This window comes from Neoarius graeffei, chromosome 25 (genome assembly GCF_027579695.1).
Source record: "Neoarius graeffei isolate fNeoGra1 chromosome 25, fNeoGra1.pri, whole genome shotgun sequence".
In the NCBI taxonomy this organism is placed as follows: Eukaryota; Metazoa; Chordata; class Actinopteri; order Siluriformes; family Ariidae; genus Neoarius; species Neoarius graeffei.
This window is the reverse complement of record NC_083593.1, coordinates 28,452,603-28,472,036: the sequence shown is the minus strand read 5'-3', so window position 1 is coordinate 28,472,036 and position 19,434 is coordinate 28,452,603. Positions and strand designations below refer to the sequence as shown.

Sequence of the window (19,434 nt, the reverse complement as noted above, 5' to 3'; positions counted from 1 at the left end):
TCGTCACAGCCTTTTCTGGCTTCGACCAGTAGCAAACTGAGGCATTTCAGGGAGGCGGGTCAACCACGCACTTTGGGAAATGGTTGGGCTTAATATCTTTGCCAGACCAATGCTCGCAGAGCTTTGAAGTTGCGTTAGCCAGACTACTTCATTCCAGCTCTGCATCCCCTTCTCCTTAATTCTGTGGGGATCACCGGTCTTTCCACGGGGAGTACCTTGGTGTTGCGCAGTGCTAACAGCCGCTCCCGAGTGTAAACAATGGAGCCGTGGCTAAAAGGGTCCGCTGATGCCGATTTAAATAGCCCCAGAAAGAAAAAGAGAAAATACAAAATGCACAGTCTCACAAGTAGTACATCCCAAGGTGCACACTTCTGACTGAGACTAGTGCAGAAAGAAACATGAAAAAAGTACAAAAACATACCAAAACACAAACACGCTCGGAGCTACTGCAACTAGCTGCCACTCTTGCGGCGCCATCTTGAATGTGAAGAAATCCACCAACATCCTAGAGTTGAAGCTATTCTGTATGGAGGAATGGGCTAAAATTCCTCCAAGCCAGTGTGCAGGACTGATCAACAGTTACCGGAAATGTTTAGTTACAGTTATTGCTGCACAAGGGGGTCAAACCAGATACTGAAAGCAAAGGTTCACATACTTTTGCCACTCACAGATATGTAATATTGGATCGTTTTCCTCAATAAATAAATGACCAAGTATAATATTTTTGTCTCATTTGTTTAGCTGGGTTTTCTTTATCTACTTTTAGGACTTGTGTGAAAATCTGATGATGTTTTAGCTCATATTTATGCAGAAATATAGAAAATTCTAAAGGGTTCACAAACTTTCAAGCACCACTGTACCTTATAAAACAAGACATGTTCAATACTTTACTGTCTAAATTGTATTTTAATATGAGACAGGGAACATGTTCTATTTAGTTGGTGAAGTTTGGCTCTTTGAGTTCGCCATTACACGAATGTGTTCCTGGTAAGTTACTGTTAATTCAAAGGATGTGACTTCATACGCGAAACACTTGAAAGTTCGTGGCATTTCTGGCTTCGTCTGCTTTGCAAAATGTAGCATGTTTTTAACAATTTTTTAAAAAATTCCACAACAATTCTTAATTTCCCTGAGGGAACTCGCCCAAAGGGATCAATAAAGTTTTATCTAATCTAATCTAAACAAAACTAAAACCAAAAGTATGCCTCTTAAGAGGTGTGTTGTTCAAGGCTGTTCAAGTGTAGCTGATAAAAAAAATTGGAATTTTGATCCATTATAGCCCAAAGTCGTCAGGACACTTACGGAATGAATGGATTTGATTTGTACAGACAAAGAGAGGTAACTTCAAGCTGACAGGACAGTTTGGTATCTGCTCCATACATTTTGAAAAAGATAAATTTGTGAGGCAGATTCACATAGAAGGATTTGAGTGACGTCTGGTACGTGGAGCAGTTCCTACGATCTGGAAACAAAAGTCAGAATTGCCATCCCAAAGAGCTCACCGCACAGGAAGAGTCAAGCTTGTGTTTAGCCTGTTGCTTGAATTTATTAGTTGTCCTTAGTCTTTTATCCTTTTCACTGATAGCAGTTCTGAAGTTTTATACAAGGCTAAATAATGGCAGTAAATAGGCACTTACTTTCACTTTTAGTGCTGGAGCTGGCAGGAGTGGGTGGTGCATGGTGCCATATGCATTATGCGCAGTGAGCACAACAGCCAGGAATTTGTTAGGGTTCACCTCGAAAACTAAGTTGCTCATAAAACTACAACCTTTTCTGGTGCTTACAGTACCAATTAGGACCATGTAGACCCTTTCTATTTTGTGCTACAATGTTAAGTAGAGGTGTGTGTGTGTGTGTGTGTGTGTGTGTGTGTGGCGGCAGTGGCAGGGGATCAGTGCGCAATCACCGTTATTTATTTATTTTTTACAAAAATTCAGATGCTGTAGTTGAAGAGGGTGGAAAGGCTATTTTTGTTTGTGCCTGATGGAGTATTTGAAGGAGGAGGAGCTGCTATTTGTACTACAGTAGACACAGATGCTTCAGCTATTTTGGCTATAGCACACTCAGATGAAATACTGAGAGGAGGAGAGAGTGGTTGTTTAGACAGTTTATTTTGTTTACAGGCAGTATTTGACAGAAGATGGATGTGTTACTAGTACCTGAAGATACAGTATTAATTGAACAGCACACATTTTACTCATGTGTGAGAATCTCTTTCAGAGCCTATAAATACAGAAAAAACCTGATGAGTTAATTGAGAGAGATAATAGGATGGCGTATCCATTCATTTGATATTGAAATCATATTTTTAGATGCAATAGAATGTTGTACGTGTTTCAGTGGACAAAAAGGCAATGACAAGATTCAGAAATACACAGGGAAGTTTGTCACAGAGTTAACATAAATTAATCTTGCAATGGCCTGTTCCTTCACGCCAATTCCATGATTATTGTAGACACGTTACCTTGAAATTTCAAACAGGTTCAGTTAACCTTAAAATCAGCTCTCTGTAAAGGGACACCGCAAGAAGATCATAGGAAGATCATATCAAGAATGCATGCCATTGCAGAGAATAGTATAGAGTCTGTGTGGACACAAAAGAAGGCAGTGGCACATATGACATCACACATGCAGCACCACTGACCTGTGAATTGTTGCGATCTAATAATGGCGGACAAGCTTTTAGTGATTTTGGAACAGAATTCAGACTATTGAATTTTTTCGAACCAATTTTTTATTAATTGGTGAACTTCACAACCTATTTGAGTATATCACACAGAAAACCTGGGATTTTATGATGTAATTTTCGTTAGACCAGCACTTTAAAATTAGGGCACAAGTCGGACTCAAGTCTGAGTCCTGGACTCAAGTAGTAGAAGCCTGTCCCAGTAATTTCCTCAAATTCACATGGGGAAAAACAACTTTTCCTGATTTAAAGTTTTATAGAATACCTAAAGAGGCTAAGCGTCGAAAAGCGTGGTTAGACAGAATTCGCCGTCAAAATTTTACACCGACAGACAACACGCGACTGTGTTCTGCACACTTCAGTGGTGGAGTAAAGAGCCTGATGGGCCAAGTCATGAAGCCTACAACCCCTGTCTTTGTGTTTAGTCATAAAAAGTGCGAAAACCGAAAAACAAGAACAAGTCAAAGAACTGGAAAGGACAACTTTATTGAAGGATCAGCTCCCAGAACAAAGCGCAAACAATAGAAATGGAAGTAAGCTTACATGTACTTCCCCTTTTAGTGTTTATGTAGGTAGATTGAATGTAGTATTTGACCCTGTAGTCCTAACAGCTTCCTCTAACAGCCCAAAGATTGTTGTAATCTGGTAGCATATGAGCTCTAGGAAAATCAAAGTGAAGGAAATCAAAATCAACTTAAACTTAAAAAAGAAATTTGACAGTCCTGCTGTGTTTACAGTACTTACTTGACTGAGTGAATTGTTCCCATGCACAAAGCGTTTTGTATTTTCTTATGGCTTTCTCGTCATAACCAGTATCCAGCAAAAATGATTTCACTGTGGATTCTTCTATGATCAGTGCTGATCTTTCGAAGCTCTTCTGCCAATCTTTTAACTTCTGCAGGTAAGTAATTGTTGGAACACCCATGTTGACAAAGAAGGCTGCTGACTGTCACCCGAAGTAGAGATGTTCAAAGCGTTTGATACAATATTTACAAGCTCTTTTTTACCAATTGATTTCTCAAAGTCCACAGAAAAGGCTTTGCAGATTTCTTTAAGCTTTGGTTTAGTTAATTTTGACACTTCTTTGAAGGTTTTAGGGATATTTAAATTTGAAAGATTACTGTCAGTGTGCAACACCATGTTATTTTAGTTTGTTTATATTTTGGTTACCCCCCCAAGGCGCAAAGCATTATGGGTAATGTGAAAGTAGTCAATAGATGCTGATACATCTACATGTACAGCCACACTGTAACATCCATGTAATAAATGTCAATATAATAATCTCACCGTCCTGGCTGGTGTTGTTCAGACTGGTGTAGGCGTGGTGTTGTCTCGTTGCAGTGGCGTGCCTCCTCTCTTGGTGAGGGTGTGAGAGTGGCTGTGGACTGGTGGCTGTAGGAGGTGGTCGGAGATGAGGCTTCACCTCTGGGAGGGGGACATGGTCCATCCTCTGCTATACCATCCATTAGATAGGTCCTCTCTGGCAGTGGTGGACACCAGTCATCCTCATCAGTGCTGTGAATGAAGAGAAAATAAAACTTTGCTATTACTCCTGTAACAAACACCAGCACATTGCTGCTAATTCTTGCTAATCAAATCAGCCTGAGTAATCAGTTTCTAGTGGCCACCATATCAACTTCCACAGCAATGCAGGCATTCAGAACTGTGGCCTCTGGCTAACTTGTGCAGTTTCCATGTCAAAGAAGAATCATAATCACTTAATACTTTTTGAGTGACACTCGCTGCTGTACCCTAAGGCCACTAAATGCATCTTTAACACATCCACTTTCAAAGAGGTTGTGATGTGTTAATGCAGCAGATATTGAAACTGTTGTGACAAAGCTAAGAGTTACTAGCAGGGATAAGGCTATCAATGTAATGCAATAATCAGACCCATGATTATTCATGGGTCCATGCAGAGATCAACAACGTTATCCTCAAGTTCATTGCAAAATGGAGAACTTCACTGTAGGCTAGTAATGGAAATCAAATTTGGATGTGTGGCTGTGTTGACGTGCGGAATGATCCTATTCTGCTTGGAGTGAGGAACACAAGGGCTGCACCTATACCCGGCAAATGCTGTTACCCCAGACTGGCTGGACGTGAGTGGAAAACAGAGAGAGAGGCTGCTTCAGTGCTATCTGTCCCTTCATCTCAGCAGTACAATCTGTAAATCAGCTCTATTTAACATCTGTGGTTAAAGTGCTTTGCCTCCTCTGCAAACCCTTCAGCCTTGGTGGAGAGGTAGTGGAGAGTGACAAATGTGTGTCCACCTGTCTCCACTTCTACGTGCACACACGCACAATGCATGCGGGCAGGTCACTCAGCAGCTAAAGCTAACTCTTCTCCAGGCTAACATGAATGTAATGCGATTGTGAAAAAGGAAAGAACAGGAGCATTCAGTCCACAGACCATAACAACCAGCATGCTGCTAACTTTAGCCTCCATAGAGAGCCATGTCAGGCCCAATAACACCAGCAACGCAGCTAATGGTGCTGGAATAAGTATGAAACATGGCATTTGTGACTGGCTTTCATCTAGCCAACATGCTGAGGACGGCCATTTAATTCATGCCAATTTAAAATGTTATAACCTTTAGACAAGGAAATGGAAGTTAAGAAAACTGTAGAAAAAAATTGAATGTTCCATCCGACCCAAAACCTTACACAGCCTCAGATAAACTTAACACTGTGCTGACGGTTCACTCCATTTGGACAAGATTTCTAAAATGTGGCCAATTCCTTTCAGGACACACTGCAGATTAAGTCTAGCCAGGCATTTCAGCAACTTTATCAGATTATCAGGAAAGAAACTTCTGTAAAAAGTAAAGTCTAGTCTAGCCTTTTCGCACCAAAAGTGTTTTTTTTTTTAATTATCTGTCTCACGCCTGTCTCGCATATCGGACATGATTTCATTTTAGCCAACGTTTCATTCCACACCAACTCAGTGAGACACACATTCATCAAAATGTGACTCTGTCTTTTAGCCTCTGTCATTTTCTTTTTCTGGTGAACTATATTTAAAATCACAATCTGTAGCAGTATTTGGAGAGTGTGGTGTGAATGTTTGTGTGCTGATGAAATACAGAAATGCTGTTTGTTCTCTGTCCCAATGACTCATGTATTTTGAACTCTCTCTTGTAGTAGGCATATCATGTGAAAATTCATATTCAGTCAAAATTGCTTGAAACTGCTCTCACTGAATTCAGAATTGAATGCTAAACAACATAATTCTGTAAAAAGTAATATGTTTCTGTTCTTGATATATTACAAATCAAAGATTGAAAGAACAGCTTAATTTTTAGAAAACTGCTGTAATATGTATTAGGATAACATGATCCAAAATGGATCTCATTAATTAATGAGATCAAATGTTTTTTTCTTAATAACTTTTTTTATTTTTCCAAGTTATTTACATGGAAATTGGCAGGCACATAGATGGTTGTATACTGAATATAGAGTTTGAAAAATTAGTACATGCAACCAGTGTTTTCCTTGATACAAATGAAGCGTGCTGTTGCTATATTCTTGCCGGTAGTGCTTAAATGAACAGAACTGAACACCTCTTACATTATACACATGTGAATTCTAGGTGGTTCATACAAGATGCATCCAGACTTATAATTAAATACATTTATAGTCAGATAAATACTAAGGGCTTGCAAGGTAAATGGTAAGGACGTGAGATGTTAGTATGGAAATATTTCAGACTTGAGGAAGCTAAATCTATAGTTTTATAATTGCCTCCAGTGCTCCAGTGACATTTGTTTTTGGGTTTCTGTAAGATCCCAGTCCTGATGTACACCTCCAATGATTAAGTTTCTAATGGCCTTATATGATGTAATATGCTATATAGATTGAAGTATTTTCATCTTTCACAATGTATCCTGAATAATCTGGAAATGTAATTTGTATGGCTGTTTGATGCATTCTTTCCTGTTGCTCATCAGTAATTCTCTGTAATAATAAAATTGCTGAAGAACAGAGTAGCCCAAGGAAAAGGCAACTTGTTGACAGCATTTTGAATTACTAATCAGCGAGTAAAAAATGTACATTTATGCAAGCTCTAATTGGTAGTAGAATGCTCTTACCACATGTCCTCTATGTGTTCATCCTCATCATCTGCACAGTGCTCTAACTCTGAAGAAGGGGGTGGAGGTGGTAAAGGCTCCATCCAGTTCAGAGATGGAGTCTTTACTGCCTTCCCCATTGACTTCTGCTTTGACTGTTTAGCTACAGGAGGAATGGTCATTGTGAGTGAAACTGTTTCAAAACTACAATAAGTCTGAGTTAAAGGAAATATTGTCAAATGGGAAAATATAATCCGTACCATTGTCTGCTTTCAAGCGGTCTGGCTGGGCATACTGCACACTGGAGGTTCCTGGTTGATTAATCCAGTGGCCAGCATCTTGGTCGGGGCTGCAGGGGGTCTGGTTAGTGAAAGGCATGATGGGAGTGCTAGCATAGGGTGTGGTGTGCTGAGAGTACTGGGCAGAGAAGCTGCGTAGGTCTTCAGCAGTAGGGTCAATGGTGCTGTAGATGGGGCCCTCATTGGAGCCATTGCTGTACTTCTCAGTCTGGTTGAGGTAGCTGGAGATTCCAGCCTCTAAAAGCAGCAAGGAAACAGACTAGAGAGCTTAGAATTTAGTGTTTTCTTTGCTAACCGTGTCTGCCTGTTCCCTGAACCTGGTTATAGATACTGACAATTCTACAAATAAACCTGTTCCAGTGAATCTGCTCTGCTCTTAAGAGTCCTCCCTGTTACAGCACAAAAAATGGCAAATAAAATTGTGATTGCTGAAGTCAGACTTGTACTTATTTGTCCTCTCTCTTATTAACAGTAATGTTCGGTATATTTAACACATGCTTTAATCTTTACCATATTTTTGAGGTTGCAGTGACCCAGTATGTGAGGTGATTTTTTTTTTGTAACAACCTCAGTGTTTTAGTTTCTGATTTTGTGGCCCCATAGAAGAAACTAGTCTGCAGTAGTTTCATCATGCACCTGCAGTCCAGTAACCTAATATAACCCTGTCTTTACTCCTCTTTCATTAGACTGATGTGATCATTTCCCAATAAGATGTAGATTTCCCCCATAACCAGTCATGTGCTAGAATATTGCAGTATTTGAAGTGATATACAGTACCAGTCAAAAGTTTGGACACACCTTCTAATTCAACGTTTTCTTAATTTTTTTAATTAAAAGACACTTCTTGTCTTAAAGTAATAATGGAGGTCATTTTTGTTTACTTAGTTGAGCAGTTCTTAACACAATATGTATTACAGTTGTGTAATAGGGGTATTTACTGTACGTTTATTATTTACTATTTACTGTTTGACTTCAAATGCATTAAGAAAGCAAGAAATTCCACTAATTATACTGAAAAACCTATGGATGAGTAGGTGTCCAAACTTTTGATTGAGCTTCTGGCATGATTCTCTCGGCTCTTCTTCAGGAGAGTTTTATTCCACCAGTGATAATACATTCCTCATGCTATTACTACAGATTAGGGAATATTTCAAATAAAACTTTTTATTCTATCCACATTCACTGGATATGAGCAATTGCATGCTCCGATTGGCTACTCTACTACTAGGCTATCAGCTCATATACCATGAGTAGAGAAAAACAAAATGGCAGAGCGTGTGGCTGAACTAACCGAGGATTAAATACAAACTCTACTCGAAAACAAAACCCCCCAAAATACAAAAAAAAAAAGCAACAAAATATGGAATAAAAGTTTTTGATGGGAAGAGTGTATCTTTATTTTTCAAGAATTATTATTATAGTATTTTTCACAAATTGATACTGTCATTTCACCGGATTGTTTCCATTCTAAGCGGAAATTATTTTGTCGAACGTTTTGTAGAAAGTTTTTATTTATCGAATTTGCAAAAAATAAAAATGCTCTGTTTCTCAAAATGCAGTGAATGTGGATATAATAAAACAGTTATTCCACTCAATCTCATCATACATAGCTTATAGCATACTTGTTGCTATGCAGCTCGTTGGCTATCAGCTCATGTACAACTCAATTTTGTGGAATAACTCTTAAATATTTAATTTTGTTGTGACTTTATCTCTCCGGTTTCTCACCATTATAGTATCTCTCTGCTGTATCATGTTTGGAGGTACAGCAGTTGACTGAATCTTTGCCATTATGCACAAGGTTTGTCGTGGGCCAGGAATCTGCCAGCCAGGGGTAGTTCCCTATATTAGAACCCAACACACCAGGCCTGGAAAACAAAATAGATTATTCTAGTATTCCAGAAATCTTTTAAGATCTTCATCACAACAGCCTTAACCATGTCCTGAGGCACCTACCTTCCATTTAGTCCTGCATTTTCCCCATGAGGAAAGCCAACTGCAAGAAAAAGAGGAGAACATAATGTCATAACTTGTGTCTATTTTAATAAGGATATATTTATATATCATGTCTGAGCACGTTTGAGTGTTTGTGCATGTTACTTTGTCTACCTGCTGGTGTATATGCGAATGAAGTGGCGTAGTGGCTTAGCTCCTTTCTCTTCTTGCGTCTGCAGTAAATCCACACACTGAAACCCATGAGGATTACCCAGCATGCCCCACCAATACCCGCAATGAAGGCAGGCTGCTTTACCACATCTGTGATCTGCTCAGCAAGACTGACATTCTGATCAGAGTCTCCGCTCCCACTTGGGACTGGCTGCTCTGATGGTAACTCTGAGAGTGACGGAGAAAGAAGGAACAACAACAAAAAGGGGTTAGAAAACAATGTTCTACATGTCTCATATAAAAGTTTTGCTAGAATTTCAGGTACACACTTTTGTTGCACTATGCCACTATGCAGTGCAAGAAAAATCAATTGTATTCTTTATATATATATATATATATATATATATATATATATATATATATATATATACACATACACACACACACACATACACACACACAGAGTGGGGCAAAAAAGTATTTAGTCAGCCACCAATTGTGCAAGTTCTCCCACTTAAAAAGATGAGAGAGGCCTGTAATTTTCATCATAGGTACACTTCAATTATGAGAGACAGAATGGGGGGAAAGAATCCAGGAAATCACATTGTAGGATTTTTAATGAATTAATTGGTAAATTCCTCGGTAAAATAAGTATTTGGTCACCTACAAACAAGCAAGATTTCTGGCTCTCACAGACCTGTAACAACTTCTTTAAGAGGCTCCTCTGTCCTCCACTCGTTACCTGTATTAATGGCACCTGTTTGAACTCGTTATCAGTATAAAAGACAACTGCCCACAACCTCAAACAGTCACACTCCAAATTCCACTATGGCCAAGACCAAAGAGCTGTCAAAGGACACCAGAAACAAAATTGTAGACCTGCACCAGGCTGGGAAGACTGAATCTGCAATTGAGGTTTTTCACCTGACGTCACAGGGTCACATGACGCCCCGGTGTCCGCCATTTTGAAGGTCAAGCTACATACTAACGCTGCAGACAGAGAGGGAGAACCAGCTTGAAAAAAACGTGTTACAGACACCGGATCCAGTGTAAATAGCTGCCGGAGCGCACTCCGGCTTGCTCCCCCTCAAATTAAGCAGCATGCTCCGGCTTGCTCCCGGAGTGTTCCGGCCGAGGTTCCGGAGCGCGCTCCGGCTTGCTCCCCCTCAAATTAAGCAGCGCGCTCCGGCTTGCTCCCGGGAGCAAGCTGGAGCGCGCTGCTTAATTTGAGGGGGAGCAAGCTGGAACGCACTCCGGCAGCTATTTACACTGGATCCGGTGTAAATAGCTGCCGGATCATAATTACAGTAAACTAGTAAATACAGTAAAGGAAAAACTTGAGACTGAAAGGTTTTAACAGTCATCCAAATGACTGAACGTAAATACTAGCTACTATGTTGTTGACATTAGCTAGTGCTAACAGCTAGCTGCTAGTACACTGCTACAACACAGACACCGACCCTAATAATACAGTTCTTGGTCATTGCCTGGTAACAGCAAATTTATAACGGGCCATGTCTCAACAGACTAAGAAGTTATTTCAATGACATTTAATAACATTTTGTTTATCCTGAGGACCGAAAGTAAATGAAAATGTGAACAAACCTTAGCTGTAATAAGATGGCGACCACCGGCTCCAGGGACGACCCACTGATGTAGGCATGTTACCCAGCCTGACACAAAATATTTGCAGGCATCCACACTCTTATATGCTTTCAGATCAATACCTGTGTATGGCGATGGGTTTTTAACGACATAGGTATACAGATCATGTGGGCCGAAGTCAGGTAAAGACGAGGGCTTCGTGTACTTCCGTACGTCAGTGAACAATCCTGCTGGAAGCAGGTAAACGTCGTTCTCTAAGCCTGCTAACCTCAATTTTTGCAAATACCTCTCCCTCTGCTCGCCCTGTAAATGCCCTACGTCATTGGATAGTGAAGGTGTTTTCTGCATCTCGCTCCTTTTTCTTTTATGTTTTTCGTTTGTCACCTTCCTCGCATTCAAACTGATTCGAGCCGTGACGTCCAAAATGGCAGCTTAACGATGCATCACATGACTTGGTCACGTGGGTGAAAAACCTCAATAGGTAAGCAGCTTGGTGTGAAGAAATCAACTGTGGGAGCAATTATTAGAAAATGGAAGATAATCTCCCTCGATCTGGGGCTCCACGCAAGATCTCACCCCGTGGGGTCAAAATGATCACAAGAACGGTGAGCAAAAATCCCAGAACCACACAGGGGGACCTAGTGAATGACCTGCAGAGAGCTGGGACCAAAGTAACAAAGGCTACCATCAGTAACACACTATGCCGCCAGGGACTCAAATCCTGCAGTGCCAGACGTGTCCCCCTGCTTAAGCCAGTACATGTCCAGGCCCGTCTGAAGTTTGCTAGAGAGCATGTGGATGATCCAGAAGAGGATTGGGAGAATGTCATATGGTCAGATGAAACCAAAATAGAACTTTTTGGTAAAAACTCAACTTGTCGTGTTTGGAGGAGAAAGAATGCCGAGTTGCATCCAAAGAACACCATACCTACTGTGAGGCATGGGGGTGGAAACATCATGCTTTGGGGCTGTTTTTCTGCAAAGGGACCAGGACGACTGATCCGTGTAAAGGAAAGAATGAATGGGGCCATGTATCGTGAGATTCTGAGTGAAAACCTCCTTCCATCAGCAAGGGAATTGAAGATGAAACGCAGCTGGGTCTTTCAGCATGACAATGATCCCAAACACACCGCCCGGGCAACGAAGGAGTGGCTTCGTAAGAAGCATTTCAAGGTCCTGGAGTGGCCTAGCCAGTCTCCAGATCTCAACCCCATAGAAAATCTTTGGAGGGAGTTGAATGTCCGTGTTGCCCAGCGACAGCCCCAAAACATCACTGCTCTAGAGGAGATCTGCATGGAGGAATGGGCCAAAATACCAGCAACAGTGTGTGAAAACCTTGTGAAGACTTACAGAAAATGTTTGACCTCTGTCATTGCCAACAAAGGGTATATAAAGTATTGAGATGAACTTTTGTTATTGACCAAATACTTATTTTCCACCATAATTTGCAAATAAATTTTGTAAAAATCAGACAATGTGATTTTCTGGATTTTTTTTTTAAATTTTGTCTCTCATAGTTGACGTATACCTATGATGAAAATTACAGGCCTCTCATCTTTTTTAAGTGGGAGAACTTGCACAATTGGTGACTGACTAAATACTTTTTTGCCCCACTGTATATGACACAGTATCATTGCAATACCATCTATGGAGATAAAATCACTTATCTGTTATATAAAGGAATTGTATCTTATGCTGTTGTAGCTACTCACTGATAATGACAGGGACTGGCTGACTATGTATGCCCACTCCCGCACTGGTCACTGCTGCCACTTCCACCTGGTAGAGGACGCCAGCCAGCATGCCCTTCACCACCGTCGAAAGCACATTCCCATCCACTGTCTGGTTAATGTGGTAGCGTGCCTGAGAGTCATTTCCCAGGCACCAGATCTGAGAGAGACATCAGGTTTCTTACTACTGTAATAAAAAACAGCAATACTGCAAAGACTCCAGCATCTGAAATATTACAGTCATGTTTAAAGATACAGTGTAAGAAAGAATACTGAATTTAATCATCTTTCCTTTAGAGGTCTATGGTATCTATACTAAAGCCAACACAGACAAAGAAACACCTGTATATAGTTTTATATTTTTGCCAATTCTGAGCTTATTATTTCATTCAGTATAAAGTGTTGTGCATCATATGATCACATGAACCTACCTTTTCTTTCTAGTCACCATCATTATCTAGTCCATCTAGTCACCTTTGTGTGAGCATTCAATATTTGGCATTCAAAAAAAAAACAGTGATAAAAGCTTGTGGTTTGTTCAATAACTCCATCATTAACCAGGGATTTTTTTAAATGTGAAAAATTGCATTTTGGTGTTTTGGAGCTCCATGTGAAATTCGGTGCAAATACACTTCTTCCCCAGTGAGTTACAGCTCAGTGATTTCTCTTCTCAATTTTGACAGCAGGAGGCGCAGGATTCAGCGGAATTGCTTTGCGCTCATCCCAACGCAGGAGTCAGAGCACGGACACTTCCCCTTGAGTAAGCTTTGGTTCCCGTACCATGTGATTGCACACACCATAAATCAGTCCTGGTTATCACAAAAGCACCATCAGAAACTAGAGAATCTCGCAGTCCAGACACAATTTAATCCTCTGGGGTCTGAGGGTATTTTCTGGCACTCTAATGATTTTGGCATGCTCCGATTTTGTTGTCAATTTCAACAAATCTAAGCAGCATTTTCAATGTCATATACTAAATATGTATAGTTTTTGTATTCAGCACAAGATCAACTACAATAATATCCATGTAGTACAACCCCGATTCCAAAAAAGTTGGGACAAAGTACAAATTGTAAATAAAAACGGAATGCAATGATGTGGAAGTTTCAAAATTCCATATTTTATTCAGAATTGAACATAGATGACATATCAAATGTTTAAACTGAGAAAATGCATCATTTAAAGAGAAAAATTAGGTGATTTTAAATTTCGTGACAACAACATCTCAAAAAAGTTGGGACAAGGCCATGTTTACCACTGTGAGACATCCCCTTTTCTCTTTACAACAGTCTGTAAACGTCTGGGGACTGAGGAGACAAGTTGCTCAAGTTTAGGGATAGGAATGTTAACCCATTCTTGTCTAATGTAGGATTCTAGTTGCTTAACTGTTTAAGGTCTTTTTTGTCGTATCTTCCGTTTTATAATGCGCCAAATGTTTTCTATGGGTGAAAGATCTGGACTGCAGGCTGGCCAGTTCAGTACCCGGACCCTTCTTCTACGCAGCCATGATGCTGTAATTGATGCAGTATGTGGTTTGGCATTGTCACGTTGGAAAATGCAAGGTCTTCCCTGAAAGAGACGTCATCTGGATGGGAGCATATGTTGCTCTAGAACCTGGATATACCTTTCAGCATTGATGGTGTCTTTCCAGATGTGTAAGCTGACCATGCCACACGCACTAATGCAACCCCATACCATCAGAGATGCAGGCTTCTGAACTGAGGGCTGATAACAACTTGGCTCGTCCTTCTCCTCTTTAGTTCGAATGACACAGCGTCCCTGATTTCCATAGAGAATTTCAAATTTTGATTCGTCTGACCACAGAACAGTTTTCCACTTTGCCACAGTCCATTTTAAATGAGCCTTGGCCCAGAGAAGACGTCTGCGCTTCTGGATCATGTTTAGATACAGCTTCTTCTTTGAACTATAGAGTTTTAGCTGGCAACGGCGGATGGCACGGTGAATTGTGTTCACAGATAATGTTCTCTGGAAATATTTCTGAGCCCATTTTGTGATTTCCAATACAGAAGCATGCCTGTATGTGATGGAGTGCCGTCTAAGGGCCCGAAGATCATGGGCACCCAGTATGGTTTTCCGGCCTTGACCCTTACGCACAGAGATTCTTCCAGATTCTCTGAATCTTTTGATATTATGCACTGTAGATGATGATATGTTCAAACTGTTTGCAATTTTACACTGTCGAACTCCTTTCTGATATTGCTCCACTATTTGTCGGCGCAGAATTAGGGGGATTGGTGATCCTCTTCCCATCTTTACTTCTGAGAGCCACTGCCACTCCAAGATGCTCTTTTTATACCCAGTCATGTTAATGACCTATTGCTAATTGACCTAACGAGTTGCAATTTGGTCCTCCAGCTGTTCCTTTTGTGTACCTTTAACTTTTCCAGCCTCTTATTGCCCCGTCCCAACTTTTTTGAGATGTGTTGCTGTCATGAAATTTCAAATGAGCCAATATTTGGCATGAAATTTCAAAATGTCTCACTTTCGACATTTGATATGTTGTCTATGTTCTATTGTGAATACAATATCAGTTTTTGAGATTTGTAAATTATTGCATTCCGTTTTTATTTACAATTTGTACTTTGTCCCAAGTTTTTTGGAATCGGGGTTGTATGTATAATGACTGCACTTTTAAAAAAACAACAAATGAAGATGTTATAAAAAGCAGTTTTAGAATTGTGTTGGAATGTGTGAAAAAACATGACCTTACCCATTGTGACAAACTGTTTTGGTCACTTGAGGTGATTCTGTTCAGACTTAATGGATCCAGCACAAATTTAAATCTGCTCCATTGATTTGGACAATTAATTGGCCATCAAAAAATGTATGTCCTATTATTTTGGGATAAAGGGTTGGCAGTGGGAGGGGTATTCAGTGAGAAGTGTCAAATATTTTCATTCCATTCAATGAGAAGAAGAGTGAAAACCCTTCCCACTGCCAACTCTTAATCCCATCAGGTCAAGTGACAATGGGTAAGGTCGTGTTTTTTCACACATTCCAACAGTTCTAAAACTGCTTTTTACAACAGCTTCATTTATCTGGTATTTGACTTTATTTTGGTATTTGACTCTATTCAGTTTGTCTTGGAATTAACTCTTGTACTATTTTACTCAGTTCAGAGCCACAACCAACTCTGTTACACAATTACTTTGTAATTTTGCTCCCACCCCAACTCCAAATTTTACTCTCTAAACTAAAAATAGAGCAAAATTAACTATTTTTGAGGAAAATATTTTTAACTCTGGAAAAACTGCTCAGTCATTTTTCCTGTGTATGCACTACAGTACATGCATATCAACTGATCTGCTCATAATAAATAGAAGAAATATTTACACTTACTCGAGTTGATCTTGGAATGGATCGAGTCCAAGTTTTAAAACAAAGCAAAAAAAAACGGTACCACTCATCATCAGTGTTGCAGTTTTCAAGCTTGGACTGAATTGCTGTCTTGAATCATGAATGGAATCGCTGTCCTGAAATCATCCGAAGCGCATAAAATCCGCGTGCCATCTCACAATAAGTTTTACTTCCAAATAGCCTGAACTTTGGCTGACAAATTTTATCCTGTTTACAGTGGGCGTTCCCACCATGAAAGAGAAACCAATCGAAACCAATCGAAACTAAAAAAGTGAAAGTAATTATCATGCTGTTACCATGTGAATAGTCTTTTATGAAAGCCCCTGTGGGCGCTCAGTGCGCTGACTCCGGTGTGTCTGCGTAAGGTGACAAGTTTTATGTTTCATCTAATTTAGGTAATTTAAAAAATATATTATTTGGCAGTGGGCACAGAGGAAAGTGTAAAGTTTGTCAATATGTTTATCATGCTTGTATGATGAAAAACTCAAAGATATTTATCTAAATACATGACCTACTCATTCTAAACCTGTCGAGCTTCGCCAGCAAAGCTCTTGACCCCAGAGGGTTAAAAAGCTCATCTTTATCATAAATGGCTCAAAAGTTATTTAAATATGTTTTGTAGAACGTGTCTGCATTGCATCAATGCAACGGTCGGTTTTTAAGGGTTAAGGTCTATGTCAAGCATTTTTACCAAACAGTAAAGGTGCAGTGCACAAGAATCCAACATAAGAGCTTCACCTTCTGCTCGAGCACACTTATTTATTCAAGAATGTTATAAAGTCTCCAGATTCTCTATAAACCTTTAATTTGTGAAAGCATCTTCCACTTTGTTTGCATTCCAGTAAACAATCAGGGTTCTAACTAGGCCTTTTCAGTGTATCGGGCCGACATGCAATGCTTCCTTACTGCTACGCCCACAATATTGCTGACATGCCTGTAAAAGTTGCCGCTACACTAATAGAAAAACAACTTGTCAATCTTGAAAATGTGATCTTTTATTTAGTTTTCTCGTTATCCCCACGCAGCGGCAATAGTGCGCCACCATGCAATGTTCTACATTTGGACATACTCCACTCCCCTTCCACGTAAGCGCCCAGTGCATAGCTGCCCGAGTAGTTCTGTGTGGAGATTGTCACTGATCATGCTAGTCCGGTTTAACTTCTTCCTTATGTTGTGTTTGTGGTATAGTGTCATCCGTGTTAAGAACCCCTTGGCTGTTATGACTGGAACAACTATGCTGATATTTTGGTCTAGTTAGAACCCTGATCATAACTGCTGATTGTTGACAGAAATATATCGTGTCCTTGTTTATATACAGTAAATGCTTAACAAATTAAAGTTTTAACAATCTGTTAAGCTATTCAATTCCATTTCTACCCTGATTGTCCAAGGCCTCTTACCCTGTACTCTTGGATGATACCATTCTGCATCTCAGCAGGGGGAGGCTGCCATGAAACACTGATGGTGGAGCTGTTACTGAGTGTAACTGCTGACACAGTAACTGCCTGAGGAGGGGCACTGGGGACTAAAATGAGAAAAATAGCACAATTCAAAAATCACCTTCGACACCATAATCCTGTCATTATGTTTTATAAGCACTTGTATCTACAGTGCCTTTTTTTTAACCAAACATTAAATGTGTATTACATAAGCAAACCAGTATAAGAGTCTCACCCTCTTCTGGAGTGCGGAGGATCAGTGGGTGGCTGTCAATGCCTTGGAATTCATTGAAGTAGGGCCTGATTTTGACCTCGTACTCAGTGCCTTTAAGCAGGTTGTTGAGGACAACGCTATGTTCGGGAGCTGTTTTGACATCCTGCTGGAGCCAGGAGCCACCGGTTGGACGGTAAAGCAATCGATAACCCTGGATGTACTGAGACTGGCGGTCAACCTGGGGCAATTAAGTATATTACTGGTTCAATAAGCTATAGATATCAGTGGAACTGTACATCTAAATGAGTGAGGCTAAGACAGAGACATTTAACTGTTTGCTTTATGGATACACATCATTAAGAAATGAATTGTATATTAAAAACATAGTGCTGTTTGTTGCTAATTTCCACCTTTCCTCATCTATTTCACAAGAGCTAATCAATATGTAAAGTTAAATGGTAATTTCATCCTCCAAGACTAATGAAGCTAGCCATTACATAAGTTCACATCACATCACACATCACATTATCTCTAGCCGCTTTATCCTTCTACAGGGTCGCAGGCAAGCTGGAGCCTATCCCAGCTGACTACGGGCGAAAGGCAGGGTACACCCTGGACAAGTCGCCAGGTCATCACAGGGCTGACACATAGACACAGACAACCATTCACATTCACACCTACGGTCAATTTAGAGTCACCTACATAAGTTCAAACTCATGCAATGTTTCACGGCAGTTTATTGCACTTGGAGGTGAAACCATACAGCGCAATTCTGGACACAACAGATGCCAATAATTAGCTTAGGTTAACAGTGTAGAGAGGAAAGCCTGACAGCAAAGCCAATTATTCTCTGGATGCCCTGACACTGTCTGAATTCAAGTGCTTTACTCATATCTTTTACTAATTATAAACTGTGGATTTAGAGAAAGGACACACAGATCTCCGCTCGCATCTCTGCTTGGCTGCATGACATCCAGAGCTGGATGGACAACCATCAACTGAATCTCAACCCAGGCAAGATGGAGGTAATCTACATTTCTGCTCCATCCTCTCCACCCCTGGACATTGTCATCTCCCTGGGGGACATCTCTAGGTCTCCTTCACCCAGTGTGAAAAACTTAAGGGTTATGTTCGACGACAAACTCTCTACAACATCCAAAGGATCCGCCCTTTTCTTACCGCCTACTCTACTCAGCTCCTGGTCCAAGTGCTGATCCTCTCTCGCTTGGACTACTGCAACTCTCTCCTTGCTGGCCTTCCAGCTTCTGCCATCAGACCCCTGCAGCTTATCCAGAACGCTGCAGCTTGCCTGATCTACAACCTCCCTTGTTCTTCCCATGTCACCCCTTTGCTTGATGACGTGTACTGGCTACCTATCGCAGCTCGCATCAAATTTAAGACCTTGGTGCTAGCTTACCAGGCTCTCAAGGGGTTAGGGTCAGCATACCTCCAGAGTCTGATCCACCCCTACACAACAACTAGATCCCTACGCTCCTCTACTACTGGTCACCTGGCCCCTCCTCCTCTCTGCTCCTGTCCAACCTGCTCAAGACTACTGTTTGTCCTGGTTCCCCATTGGTGGAATGATCTTCCCATTGAGGTCAGAACTGCCGACTCCCTTTCTTCAAGTGCAGACTGAAGACTCACCTCTTCAAGCTGCACCTCTCCCCTGCCCACTGTGTAACCAACCCGTGTTGTGTATGGTTTAGCCTGGGGTTAGCTGTTTTGAGTTCTCTTAATTGCACTTTATATGGTTGGTATGTTTTCCTTGGCTGTTTGAGTATTGGTATTTCAACAGCACTAGGTATTGCTGTCACTTGTTCAGTTGGCACTAGAACTTTCTTTTTGTCTAGAAGTTCAGCACTTTGTGTACCTGACTTTTACACTCGTTGTATGTCACTCTGGATAA

At 40.6% G+C, this 19,434-nt stretch overlaps 1 protein-coding gene across 1 annotated transcript in view; it reads right to left on the bottom strand.

Moving 5' to 3' along the window:
• Positions 1-19,434, bottom strand: part of robo3 (roundabout, axon guidance receptor, homolog 3 (Drosophila)) — a 295,525-nt gene that overhangs the window by 27,627 nt on the left and 248,464 nt on the right. Inside the window, exons 15-23 of the mRNA XM_060908923.1 lie at positions 17,547-17,763; positions 17,273-17,397; positions 12,477-12,654; positions 9,164-9,388; positions 9,011-9,050; positions 8,783-8,922; positions 7,016-7,291; positions 6,777-6,918; positions 3,974-4,201 (exon numbers count right to left, since the gene is read on the bottom strand). Coding sequence (XP_060764906.1) covers positions 3,974-4,201; positions 6,777-6,918; positions 7,016-7,291; positions 8,783-8,922; positions 9,011-9,050; positions 9,164-9,388; positions 12,477-12,654; positions 17,273-17,397; positions 17,547-17,763 — 1,571 coding nt within the window. The remainder of the gene's footprint in view (positions 1-3,973; positions 4,202-6,776; positions 6,919-7,015; positions 7,292-8,782; positions 8,923-9,010; positions 9,051-9,163; positions 9,389-12,476; positions 12,655-17,272; positions 17,398-17,546; positions 17,764-19,434) is intronic.